Below are 13800 nucleotides of genomic sequence, written 5' to 3'. Positions count from 1 at the left end.
TTCTCGAGATTGTCGATTGATCTCAAACTTCTACAGGTTTGTCAGTTTATGTGTATGGTTGATTACATAAAGTGCTTACACAGCCATCAACTGTTTTGTTAGGCAAAACCAATTCTGTAATTTCATTTTAATATTGCGTACCATAATGTCATCCACTAATACAGATACTTATGTCACGCCATAAACTCCAAAATTCCAAAATTTGTGGTTACAAAATAATTGATAAATCAGTCCTTTAATCGATCCTTTAATCGATCTTGAATTGATCATTTCGTTAATGTGTAGGTCCTACAATTTATCGAAACAACTCTTGGATTCTTAATGCATGAAGTCAATTGCCCAATTCAACCGTCATTCTTAAACCCAAACCGGGGATTTCAAATATTCACTTTGTGCAGGATTTCCGCAGATCACTATACTCTTCATCTCTTTGCATAATCCACTTTGTGGGTTGTGTTTGTAACACTTCGTTGACGCTTCAAATGGGACGTTATTGTCTACGACCAATGCGTTTAAGGACAAAAGGGAATTCACATTCAATAAATGAGAAAACAAACAACTATAATGTAGCTAAAACAAATCATTATTGCCAATGTACTGAACCAAACAGAATATAATAAATCAGGTAAACAAAACCAGAATACATTTTTAGTTAGGTAAAGGAAACATTGCATTTTTGTGACGCACTTTTCAAAACTGTTGAGATCGTTGATTAGACAAAATTAAACAGGTTCAACGCAACGAGATGATAAAGTCAGGATTAAATTGCCATATAGTGACACATCAAATGAAACTTGTTGCCAAATAGGGTAATCGCGTCACATCAAATAGAGAGAGGTCGTAGAGGTGGATGAAATAGCCACAGTAAACATGTACTTAATTGATTCCCTCTTTGTCCGAGTTATTCTCACTCGATTCGAAGAGAACAAGTCAATTTATACTAGAGTTAATAATTCACGAACATGACACAGTGTTCGTAAGTAAACTTCACAAAAAACCATGTGTTTTCAAATCCAAAGAAACCGGGCTTCTTAGAAAGGTGAGAAGAATAGTGAGATGTACGTAGAGTAGAGGTACGTTACGGAAACTGGGACTGGTTAGCAGGTGCCGGCTGGTCTAGCCGTGGGGCTTGTTGCATCAGGCCACGGGGTAGAATATCAAGGGAGTTGGTCGATGTCTCGGACATTTCCCAATATGACTTGTATCAGCAACGAATCTCTACGGAGTTTGGTATAAACTAATTGAGTTCCATGACATATAGGGTTCGAGTCGAGATCTTTAAACCAGGACTTTAACCGAATGTTGTATAACTGGTGTGTTCGTCTGCGCTATGTTCTCGTGTCGAATACTGTTTAGGGGCTCAGATATATCAAACACAGACATTTTACTTTATCATTTAGATTTTGTTCTTTAGTTAAGATTGCAGATGAATTTCTAATGTCAAGCTTAAAATTGTTTTTTAATTACCGTCGCTATAAACGATGCCGTATTGCTAGAAAACGCAAAAACACTTCCAAACCTTGCAGCACTTTCACGCTTTGGTTCTAAAATGTAATCATCAAGTGCCCCCCCCCCCCCCCCCCCAGCGAAGAAAAGGAAATGAAATCAAGCTGATTTTCTTGTGAGCTATCAATTATTCATTCAGCCCTTTAGGCATTGGTTATACCGAACTGCCAAACTCACACGCCTTCAAGAGTAAAATCAAGAAATCTAGTTTCCCCGTGTTTATGTAAGACTCGCAAGGAACGCAATCGAAACCGTTTTTTTTCATCGAACTTTTCGCTACTTATCTGAACAAACTTTACCCTACGGCTGATTCGAATTACTGGCTGGAGAGAAAAAGAAAAAAAAAGTGTTTATATATTGATTGATATTCCGAACCTAGTGCAACCGGTCAGATATAGTTTGGTCGGGCCAACAGAGAAATATTATACAATAATGTAGAAAAGTGTCAAAGTGTGGGTGGACTTGTGGGGGTGGGCAGGTGTGAGGTCTGGCCCCTTCCTAAACAAACACAAAGACTGGTTACCAATAGAGGTGAGGTAAGAATGAACTGGTCACAACCATGGGACCCTGAGTTGTGGATCCTTTTCAATATGAAAGAGGTTTTGTTTTTGTAAACTATTGCCTTTGTTTTAGATAAGACATTTTCATGCATCGTCCTGGATGGAAAAACAAACATTAAGACGAAACTTGTAAGAAGTTATCGGATTTCAAAAACATCACTGCGCATGTGTAAGTTTTTTTAAACAAAAATTGCTACATAGTTACTTTGGTTAACTTTTTGTTTATAAATAAAAACACATCAAGCAAACTAGAGCCCGTTCTCCTTTCCGTGTTTTTTGAACCGCTAACTTTATGGGAAACAATTTCTTTCAAACTTACTGTAAAACACATACAGATCTGAAAGGACTTTTGCTGTATTCTCTTGGGTGTCGTTTTCACCTCCGCTTAGTAAGTTATCAAACATTCATAAAAGTACAACTAATTTAGAAGGTGATGTGACTCATTAAGCATGCGCTGTAATTGGATTATCACTTCTTGATTGTTATGATTAATGCATAACAATTATAATTCATCTTAATCTTAGTTTTAATGTTATGAATTGTCTGTCTGGTTTTAATCATTAATTATGTATTGTTAATAAGAATTTCACATAATAAAATTAAGAACTGTTTGTATATTATGAAATAATTGATTCATATTTTGTGTCTTAAGACCAACTTGAAAATGTAATGACCCATTGTTGGTTGCGTCATTTTGGGAGTCAGTGCTCCTGTTGCTTGACGCAGTGTTTACGCGTGCGATTAATTTACTCGCCTGCCATGGCAGACAGTACCGAGAATAATGGTTCAAAGTGGTTCTATTTAGGTTGATAATTTTTGAATGAAGTGTCTTATTTTGAATGGAGTAATTCAACTCGCATGTGATCGTTGTATAGTTTGGTGAGCTAGAAACCAATGCATAACAAATCACATTAACACTGCAGCTAACTTATTACATCAAATATTGATCACGATTGTGTGGAAAGAATGGTCCCCAAAGCTAATAGTAATAAATCATTAATTGGACACTTCTTTAATGAAGAGAGGCTTGAAAGGGGCGGGGAATGAGAGAGGTTAACATTGAAGCCAAGATGCCTGGAAGTCCAATAATGCAACTTTTTTTTCTCTCTTTTTTTTGGGGAAGGGGGGGGGGGGTGGGGGGGGGGGGGTGGAACGCCTGGGTTTTGTTTCGTCAAAAAATACTAGTCTGATATTCATGAGACTTGAAAGAGATTATGTAATCTGATTTTGCTTCCAACAACACGCGGAGCGCCGCACGTAAACATAAATTCGATTTTTTAAAATTTAATTTAAAATCGAAAGACTTAAATTGTAGCCTATCTCTGAAAACATTTCACACAACGAATGTTTTGTACATTGTTGTGATAATTATTTCGATTAATATACTTAAGCAGGAATCACACATTTTGATCTTATTTTCTCTCGTCACCGTTCATAATTCTTTTAAATGGATCGCGACGATGGATTGGTTCGACTAAACTGTAATACTAGATTGTTTATTGTATATACATGTATACATAATTTACCCCCAGGCAGATTAAAGATTGAATCTCAACACTCAGTGCAAAAAACAAACAAACAATCTTTCGATGTGTGTAAATAAAAAAAGACATTGATTGCCGTCGTTCTATTTATTTCTGTCTGAATTTTCCTTGTTATGCGAATTTATGACAACAACAAAAGTGTTTAAAAGGCATTTTAGAAAATAAAAACGTGAGCACCAGTCAGAGCGAAACTGTTAATGGTGGTTTGACGATACTTCTCCTGATAACTGCAGGACTAAATGGATGCATTTATGGCTGGAAATGTCTCGTTGACATCCTTTAAATGTTTTCTTCCTGGAGTTCTCCCAATATTTTTGCAAATTATGACAATAAGAAAAAGTTGTAAAGTCAGTTTAGAAAATGAAAATGTCAGTATCGATCATGATAAATCTGTTAATGATGTTTTAATGACACATTTATTGATAACTACATGACAAATTGAGTGGTTTTATGAGGGTAAGTGTCTTGTTGTTGTCTCTTTAGTGTCACTACTGGTACGAGACCTATAAAATAAACCACAGTAAACGACTAAACGACTCACTATGGTACCATTCTTCAACCTGTAATTGTGGCTCCTACTATTGTTTACAACATGTCACGGGCATTAAACTCCGTGATGGCACAATCGATAGTTCCGAGGAGCTACAATACTGAACCAATTAGTCCCGGAACCTTTGATATAATCCGAGTCGATCCGGCTGATGGCCGTGACGTCACTAAATAGGACCCATTCACAGCAGATGCCCCCGTCACTGGGTTCTTTCGCCCCAGAAAAAGCTAATATTTGTTATTTCCAAACCGGAGTGTTTGCCATCGTCCAAACCACGCCCGATTTCCTTTCGCCTGCTTACATTGTGTGTCACGTGGGGTCTAATTGTAGCGCTTTTCTATTTTCACTTGAATCATGTCGTTACCTGCTTTTGCCGGTAGAGGGCGTATTCTCAAGTTAAATGCAGGCGTGTCGGTAATAAAAGATATTTTTAATTTGTCAACTGTGCAATATTGTCACTTCATGGCCACCTTTATGATAGTATTTAATTGGAGTTTCGCGAAACTGTACTGCTGGGGAGATGAGTTAGGTCGTATTCTGTTACAAGAAGCTTTAGGCCTATCTTCAATATCATATAACAAACGATATTATGAAATATGTGTATATGCATTGTTGGTTATAAAACGTTGTGTCCATTAGATGCCCACTGGTGACTGAAAAAAAATGCTTGTTTGAAACTCTGTTTTTTTTATATCGGTCAATTCTCCCTCCGTCAAGGGAACTCGGCAAACTCACACAAGAGGATATAAACACCAAGCTGGCAACAGCCAATCTCTCTCATACAAACATTGGCTAAAACGTCTGTGAACATGGATTGCATAAATCAAGAAATTGTGATTAAGTAACTAGCCGACAATACTTGTTCTAGTCATTATGAAATCAGTGGTTAGCTTGGTTGGATTCAAACCCGCAAACCCTATTTTTTGAATTTAACTTTAAACCTTTTGTGAACTCGGAACAAAGAGTGCCAAAAAGGCATTTGTATGAGAGAAGTTTAACTCCTACTTCAATTCTGCATTTCTGACGATGATGACACGATGCCTTCTTTAGTATGAATGTCACTCGTTTCCGATTGCTTGAGGAACTTAATTACATAAGGCATCTCAATTTGACAGTTTAATTTCCTCATAAACAAAAAATATCATACAATTTTAAGCCGAATTTAATTGCTGTTTATATAACAACAAAGGGTTTAGTCGTAGGAAAAATCGCCACATAAAAACCTTTGTTCGGTTTGCGAGAATATTATTGTAAATCAGATATTCACTGTTGTTAGTCTTTTTAATAACCTAGGCCCTACTAGTTTGAAGCATAAACCAAGATCCCTTTCACACGAATTTTGGATTTGGTTAAGTTATACAAATGAGAGTGTTTGAATTAATCTAAATGATAAATTCCAACTTCTAACAATCTCACAAACATGTTAAATAGACACGAACGCCACCATAAAGAGACACACACACCCACGTAAATCACACTTTAATTTAACCACACATCGAAGCAATATTCCACCCTATTTACAAAATCGTCAGAGTGACCAAGAGCCCACGTAAATACTGTTATAATTACTTGAGCATATAGGCCTCGCCTAGGCGTTGCAGACCTAACACAAACTATGACTAAGAATAATTGTGTTACGGTGAAAACAACGCTGTAATGCTGGGATTAATGCAGACGCATGCAGCAAAGAAGGAGTAACTGTTTCATGTGTGAAGTTAAAAACACATTCGTCACTTGAAGACATTGTCAATAAACGGACACTGATTCATTCAAGAGCAAATCAACCGAGCAAAGTTGGATCACCGAAAGCCCTTATGCCACTTTATGGAAAGGTAAACGAGATTTAAAAGGTAGGCCTACCACAAAGCAAGAGGTTTTAGTGAAAACAATGTTCCGGTCGCGCCGCGCCTCTCCCCGGTTGATCTTATCCTATTTCACAACGAGTTATTATAATATATAGAAACAAAAAGCCTACACTAAGTGTGGATACACGATGTAATAAGTTTTTTTTGCGACTGTAAACCACTCAAACTATCATCAGACAAAAGTTGTGTCTTTCTATGTTTAGACCAATTTTTACTAAGAAACAGAATTTAGAATTCGCCCTAAGTGCTGTGTCAATCAAATTATAAAAAAACTCAAGGAAAGCAAGCAAGACCAAGTTCAGTCAAATGCTGAACAAAACCCCGAAGTACTAACAAACAGTCCAGACCAATAAGTCTTAAAAACCAATACAAAGTAAATTACCGGTTGGTCAATGATAACGTAATCGAAGAAAAATAACATCAACAACCAGGTAGATTGAGTCAAACTGAAAAAATTGCCACAATATTGCCTGCAAAACTAGCCCCAAACAACAAAACCTTAAAGAAGCATGATTCCACTTCCGTATTGAGGCAGTTGTCCAAGCAAATCGAATCTAAAACACAACCAAACCAAAAACACACGTCAAACGTGCAAACATGACCAACACCAAACAAACACGAAATACTACAGTGTCCAGTGTTTCAAATAGTCTACATCAAGCCAAGCTCCATCACAACTGTGACTTAACCATCGCAGTAATGGACAGTGTTGACACTTCAACGATTCCAAGAAGATAGCCGAGGTTCATTGTACAGTGTTTTTTTTCTGGTGTGGTTTCTTTGGTTACTTTGAAACTCTAAGGAGTTTATTACGTTTCTTAAAGTTCATTTTCTTGATAACTTAAAGAAAAAGGTCTTCTTACAAGTAAACTGATACCTCTACTCTGTATGTGTTAAGGCTGACACATCATACTTAAGTTATTTCTTACCCCCGAGCCATAGACGGATATCACGCTTCTAAGAAGCACCAACCCGGTTTCTGATAAACTATAAAGATAGGTTCGATGTCGTCAATGTTGTTTTAAACCCTCTATCGAGAACATTCCTCCTCTCGGAAAGCAACTTGGTTGTTTTTGTTCAATGTTCGTCCCACCTGTTAAAATACTGGTCTAACTTTCCATTCTCTTGGACTACGTAAGAAGATCTAGAGAGTCAATCGGTTCACAAGTCTGTAAATTAGGCAGAGATTCTCGCCTGGATTCCCTCTGAGAATATCTCAATAAGAAAGCAGGAGAGTAGAGTTCTTTCAAGTCAAGCAAAACACAATACACGAAAACTATTTCCTTTACGTTCCAGTTGGTATTATTTTTTACTTTTTACCACGTGACATTTTGTGATGTCATTAAAGTTTCTTGAATTAAGGTCCGGTCTGACTTTTCGAGGGCACTTAAGTCAAACAAAATATTTTCTTTGCAGGAAAATAACAGGGTTACGAAAAGTATTAACGCCATTTTCCCCGTATGAGTATTTTTTAAAGCAGTCGTGACTGAACGATAATAATGTCTCACGAATAAGTTTAACTCAACACGTAAAAAACAGTTAATCCGTTTTGTTTCAATCTTGACCTGAAATCCATACATTTATTTTATATTAACTGTATCCAACATCTAATGTCCTACTCTAGTTGAAATCCTGGTTCCGTCTGTGCCTTACCCTAAACTGTAATCCGTCTGTGCCTTACCCTAACTGTAAATCCTGGATCCGTCTCTACCTTACTCTAACTAGTAGTCCTGGTTCCGTCTGTGCCTTACCCTAACTGTAATCCTGGTTCCGTGTGTGCCTTACCCTAACTGTAATCCTGGTTCCGTGTGTGCCTCACCCTAACTGTAATCCTGGTTCCGTGTGGGCCTTACCCTAACTGTAATCCTGGTTCCGTCTGTGCCTTACCTTAACTGTAATCCTGGTTCCGTCTGTGCCTTACCCTAGCTGTAATCCTGGTTCCGTGTGGGCCTTACCCTAACTGTAGTCCTGGTTCCGTCTGTGCCTTACCCTAACTGTAATCCTGGTTCCGTCTGTGCCTTACCCTAGCTGTAATCCTGGTTCCGTGTGGGCCTTACCCTAACTGTAATCCTGGTTCCGTCTGTGTCTTACCCTAACTGTAATCCTGGTTCCGTCTGTGCCTTACCCTAACTGTAATCCTGGTTCCGTGTGGGCCTTACCCTAACTGTAATCCTGGTTCCGTGTGTGCCTTACCCTAACTGTAATCCTGGTTCCGTGTGGGCCTTACCCTAACTGTAATCGTGGTTCCGTGTGGGCCTTACCCTAACTGTAATCCTGGTTCCGTGTGTGCCTTACCCTAACTGTAATCCTGGTTCCGTGTGGGCCTTACCCTAACTGTAGTCCTGGTTCCTTGTGTGCCTCACCCTAACTGTAATCCTGGTTCCGTCTGTGCCTTAACCTAACTGTAATCCTGGTTCCGTCTGTGCCTTACCCTAACTGTAATCCTGGTTCCGTGTGGGCCTTACCCTAACTGTAATCCTGGTTCCGTGTGTGCTTTACCCTTACTGTAATCCTGGATCCGTGTGTGCCTCACCCTAACTGTAATCCTGGATCCGTGTGTGCCTCACCCTAACTGTAATCCTGGATCCGTGTGTGCCTCACCCTTACTGTAATCCTGGTTCCGTGTGGGCCTTACCCTAACTGTAGTCCTGGTTCCGTGTGTGCCTCACCCTAACTGTAATCCTGGTTCCGTCTGTGCCTTAACCTAACTGTAATCCTGGTTCCGTATGTGCCTTACCCTAACTGTAATCCTGGTTCCGTGTGGGCCTTACCCTAACTGTAATCCTGGTTCCATGTGTGCCTTACCCTAACTGTAATCCTGGTTCCGTGTGTGCCTCACCCTAACTGTAATCCTGGTTCCGTCTGTGTCTTACCCTAACTGTAATCCTGGTTCCGTGTGTGCCTTACCCTAACTGTAATCCTGGTTCCGTGTGTGCCTCACCCTAACTGTAATTCTGGTTCCGTGTGTGCCTTACCCTAACTGTAATCATGGTTCCGTCTGTGTCTTACCCTAACTAGTAGTCCTGGTTCTGCCTGTGCCTTACCCTAGCTGTAATCCTGGTTCCGTGTGGGCCTTACCCTAACTGTAATCCTGGTTCCGTCTGTGTCTTACCCTAACTGTAATCCTTGTTCCGTATGTACCTTACCCAACTGTAATCTTGGATCCGTATGTGCTTTACCCTTACTGTAATCCTGGATCCGTGTGTGCCTCACCCTAACTGTAATCCTGGATCCGTGTGTGCCTCACCCTAACTGTAATCCTGGATCCGTGTGTGCCTCACCCTAACTGTAATCCTGGATCCGTGTGTGCCTCACCCTAACTGTAATCCTGGATCCGTGTGTGCCTCACCCTAACTGTAATCCTGGATCCGTCTTACCATAATTGTAATCCTGAATTACGCGTTGTTTGAGAACTGGCGTTAATCTGACTCTAAACCCAACCTAAGTTTCATAACTCATAACTTTCCTGAATGTAGGTCAATTTAAAACTAATTCCGTGTCCTACTACGAGACTAATTTTTGAATGATTATTAAGAATGATCTGATTTTCTGACACCCTTATTGACTTTATATCAAGGAAGATGGAGTAAAATATTGCATTCACCGTGAAATGACAGCTCGACCACGCGCTTTATACAGCAGCGTCGTAGACTAATGAGACGTTCAAACAATGTAACAATAGCAGTGGGGAATTGACTGCACTAGAGGTAAATATTGTGCAGAGCTGCGTCACAACAAGCCTTTTAGAAGGTAGTTAATTTCTTACCAAACTGTCCCAGTTCTGTTCCGGTTTTTGTTTAAAACCAACATCAATTATTGAGTGATATTTGCCTCTAGAAATAACGATCTTTACTAAAATCGGCAAACTCTGTTAGTGGTCTAGCTTTGGTAATAAACTGTGATTAAAGTCGTACTGACATGTCTATATTAATTATGGAGTCTATGTTGATCATTCTTACAGTAATCCAAACATAGTTTCAAGTTCACAAGCTTGAAAGACGTATATTCTTAAGTCAGACATACTTTTAAAAACAGAGTTTACAAATTGGTCATCAACCGTCACAAGCCGTTAAAACTGTCAACGAGTAAAGAGTGTCGCTACTCCAATTGATTTGCTGAACGGTCTCAAACTAGGCTCTATAAATTGAGTTAATTCGTCAGATTTATGTGTTTGAAAATCAAGTTTTTATCTGCTCGGGATTGGTACATTTCAGTTTGAGGTTTGAAAACATTTTGTTTTGATTTTAGTATCGATGCGTGAGTAAAAGACGCCTAAGGGAAACGCAAACAGTCTGGAAAGAAAAATTAGGTCTACCCTTTGAAAACCAGTTTCAGCTTCTGCATCATTTGAGATTACACAAACATGAGGTGTCTTTTTGTTATTGTCTACATGGATGTTATTGTTAACGACCTACCGATAATAGTCGCTCTTGCCACTTCGGTGAAAGTTTTCTCATGGCTTCCTCTAGTCTACACGTTGGCCTTTGACCTTCCGTGTTGACGTCTGCTGTAAACGTTGGCGTTGGTCCCTGCTAATTAAAGAACATCAAAACAAATAAATGAGAACTAGTTGTAAAAAGATAACAATGTTTTCTTTTCTTGGTTGTTGTGATAACTATGTAATTAATACTGTTAGTTTTATGAAACACCTTGAAGTTATGACATTAAAGTATCTCTTTAATACAATAAACTAATATAATCAATTTAAGATGCATTTTAAGAAGCAGACTGTAACACGCCTTAAGATTGTTATTTGAGAAAACAAAGGAAGGCAGCGATATCTTAAGAAGATGAGCCAAAGGAAGCCGATGCCGCGTCTCTCGGGTTTTAATTAGAAACATATAGGGGAAATAGTTGTCCAGATAGAGACGTCGTGTGCATGACTGACCTTTTTAAAGCAATTCCGTTTCATCATGTTTTTTTCAATATTTCATATTTTGTTAAGGGCACTCTCCCATTGGTATAACATTTTACCTTAAAACTGAATTGAATATAATAGTTTGACACGAACTTGAGGAAGACTTTACATACTTCAATTAGTTCAATACAAATTCTTAAAGTAATTAAGGTTAGTTTCATAATTTTTGCAGGATTCCAGTGAAATGTCATTGTTTAGTAATCTCCAAATAAAGTCTCAATTCCAAAAAGATTCCAAAAAGGTTGTCAAACCTGATGTGGAAAGGGGAGGCATGGGAAAGGGAATCACATTCTGAGGAACTATCAAAAATCAGATCGTGGTAATTTCATATAATTAACAAATGTTTCCTGGCGTTAAATGTTGTGTGTGTTACTTCAAGAAAGAGGTCAAATAAAAATGTCCGTACATGGACATTAAACTTGTACTGGTAGGCGTGTTGGACAGTGAAAACAAATCTTATAAATGATGATAATAACCCTGACATTCTTCCTTTATACTCACTTGATTCCAAAGGTAGGCGTCTTGGCTAAGGTCGGACGATTTCTTTCTTTTCCCGGCTGCCAAAAGTAAAATAAAGACAAACATTCTATTGATTTATGATTATTATAATTGCATCCTTAGGGGTTGGTCCCTGGCCTTCAATTAACAACTGCACCTGTAAATGGCTCTGCTTACTAGTTGACCTACTAGGCCAGTAATTCTTTCCCTTACATTTTCCCTGACATGTTGATTCCGTTCTGGTAAGCGACGATCAATAATCGACTGAAACAAAACCCTTTTTTTAGAGTAATTTTCTGAGCTAGCGGGGGAAAGCTTAAGGACGCATATGCATGATTAGGAAGAAACTGAGTAAATAACTAGGCCTCTGAGGTCATAAGAGAGACTAACAGTAAGTGCAAGTTCAACCCCAACCGACAAAGAGAGAAGAAATACCGCTGAGATATGACTGGGGTGTTGGGTTGCAGGAAGAAAGAGTCTGTCAATCACGTGTTATAGTGACAAGCCTAAAATAAAAGAGGCTTAGGCTTCGTGTGAATCTACTGGCTTTGGCTACGGCTGATGGCTGGTGGCTTTAAGTCAATTCTGCCATAGCCACCGTCCGAGCCATTTTTTTTTTACGCTTACAGTTATTTAGCTTTTTATTTAAGAAGAAATACAGCTGAGATGTAACTGTGGTGTTAGGTTTCAGGAAGAAAGGGTGCGTCAATCACCTGGTGTGGGGACTAAGCCTTGTGGATAAAGCTGCGTTCAAATCGACCGGTTTTGGCTACGGTTATGGATGGCTTCAAGTCGGTTATGCATTAGCCGCAATCAGTACCAATATTTCGAACACGGGTAGTTATTTAGTTTTTTGTTAGATTTGAGTATTTCGATATTAGGGCCGATGTTATAACAAAGACATTATCGAAGAAGTGATTATTAAAAAAAAAAATTGCAGAGCCCAAAAATGAAAAAAGGGTACTGTTCAGGAAAACCTTATGGAATGAACCAATCTACTAAATAAAGTTAATAATTAAATACGCGAAAATCACACATTTTTGTTTGTACATTAAAGATCTTTTGACGTAAAGGTGAACTTTCTTTATGTGTTGATTCAGTCACTTTCGGCAGAATTGTTTACTTTATAAAATTATACAAAAGACAAAGACGTGGGTTATACGCCTAATTTGGTTTGGACACTAGCGAGTACAAAATTGGGGGTGGGGTGGGATGAAATCACCAGGAAATTGAAATAAGTGGCTAGATTCCAGATTAATTTGATTGATGGTTCCTTCAGGTCAGGCCTTTTTTTATTGAGTGCATGTTTAGCTTTATTCTGACACTAAGAGATGTAACGGAAACCGATGCCAGTGTCGCTGGTTAATTGAAAACACGTATATTTGTAGGTATCAAAGTCAATGTAGGTATCGGACCCACGTTACCATCTATAGCTGCGTAGTCCAGTTAATATTAGGAGAATCCAGACTGCTGGATATCGCTGTTATATTGGGAGTCAATATGCATGGGTGAAGCTTAGTCAGTGAATTTAAGTCTCTTGAGTTTCGTCAAGTGGAACTAGATTTAGAAATGTTCATTTCTCAGTTTGTTCTGGATAAATAAAAAAAACACGAACAAAGTAGCTTTACATACAAATTGAAACACTACCAAAACGCCGTGTTAGTATGATAGTTTTTAGATAAATCAAAGTAGTAGCAACTAAATAATTTGTTTTTTAAAATGTAGACAATAAAATCTACAGACGTAAACAAACTGCATGAGCTTTCGTGGAAACAACAACTTAATCAAATGCAGGGTATACGCAAAGCACGCGCAATTGTCATATAACACGAGGCCCGATACACAGACCGTGGTGTCTCTAAAATGGCTGATGATATCCTAATTTAATTCGAGCCCAATAAATCCAATGAGGCTCAATATGCGGCTAGGAACGGCATTGGACGCATACGGGTTTCAAACTAGTCGAATCATTTGTTTACTTCTCTTTTCAAATGTTTGTGCCCGCCTTCCTCATTTATAGAACTATTTCTTGTGGTCCGACCTCCTTTTCCATGAACCATTGCTGTGTAAAGAATCGATTTCTTTGGTGTTAATGGCTCTGTAGGCAAATAAATCTATACCTGTTATTTTCTGCATAATTAATGGAGTATAGGTGAGGAATAGTTAGTTAATTAAATTACGTTCCGACACTCTGCAATTAATGTGTTTACCGGAATTTTCATTTGTGAACGGAGCAGATGGGACTCATTATTTCACGGTTACTTTAGCATGCTGACGTCAGGATACCAAACTCTAACTATCTGCTAGTCTCGAGTAGCCACCGACTCCACCAATCCTGAGTTAGACCTTGCAAGTCTCG

The 13800-nt window shown here is 38.6% G+C and overlaps 1 protein-coding gene across 2 annotated transcripts in view; it reads right to left on the bottom strand.

The window, feature by feature from the left end:
- LOC117288228 overlaps positions 1–13800 on the bottom strand; it is a 32620-nt gene that overhangs the window by 4936 nt on the left and 13884 nt on the right. Inside the window, exons 4-5 of one of the 2 annotated variants that reach the window (XM_033768997.1) lie at positions 11445–11500; positions 10441–10554 (exon numbers count right to left, since the gene is read on the bottom strand). In XM_033768997.1, coding sequence (XP_033624888.1) covers positions 10441–10554; positions 11445–11500 — 170 coding nt within the window. Of the gene's footprint in view, positions 1–10440; positions 10558–11444; positions 11501–13800 lie in introns of both variants that reach the window. The other variant, XM_033768996.1, reaches the window with a different exon arrangement.

The sequence above is a fragment of the Asterias rubens genome, chromosome 3, assembly GCF_902459465.1.
Source record: "Asterias rubens chromosome 3, eAstRub1.3, whole genome shotgun sequence".
Classification (NCBI taxonomy): Eukaryota; Metazoa; Echinodermata; class Asteroidea; order Forcipulatida; family Asteriidae; genus Asterias; species Asterias rubens.
This window is presented reverse-complemented; position numbering and strand designations above follow the sequence as displayed.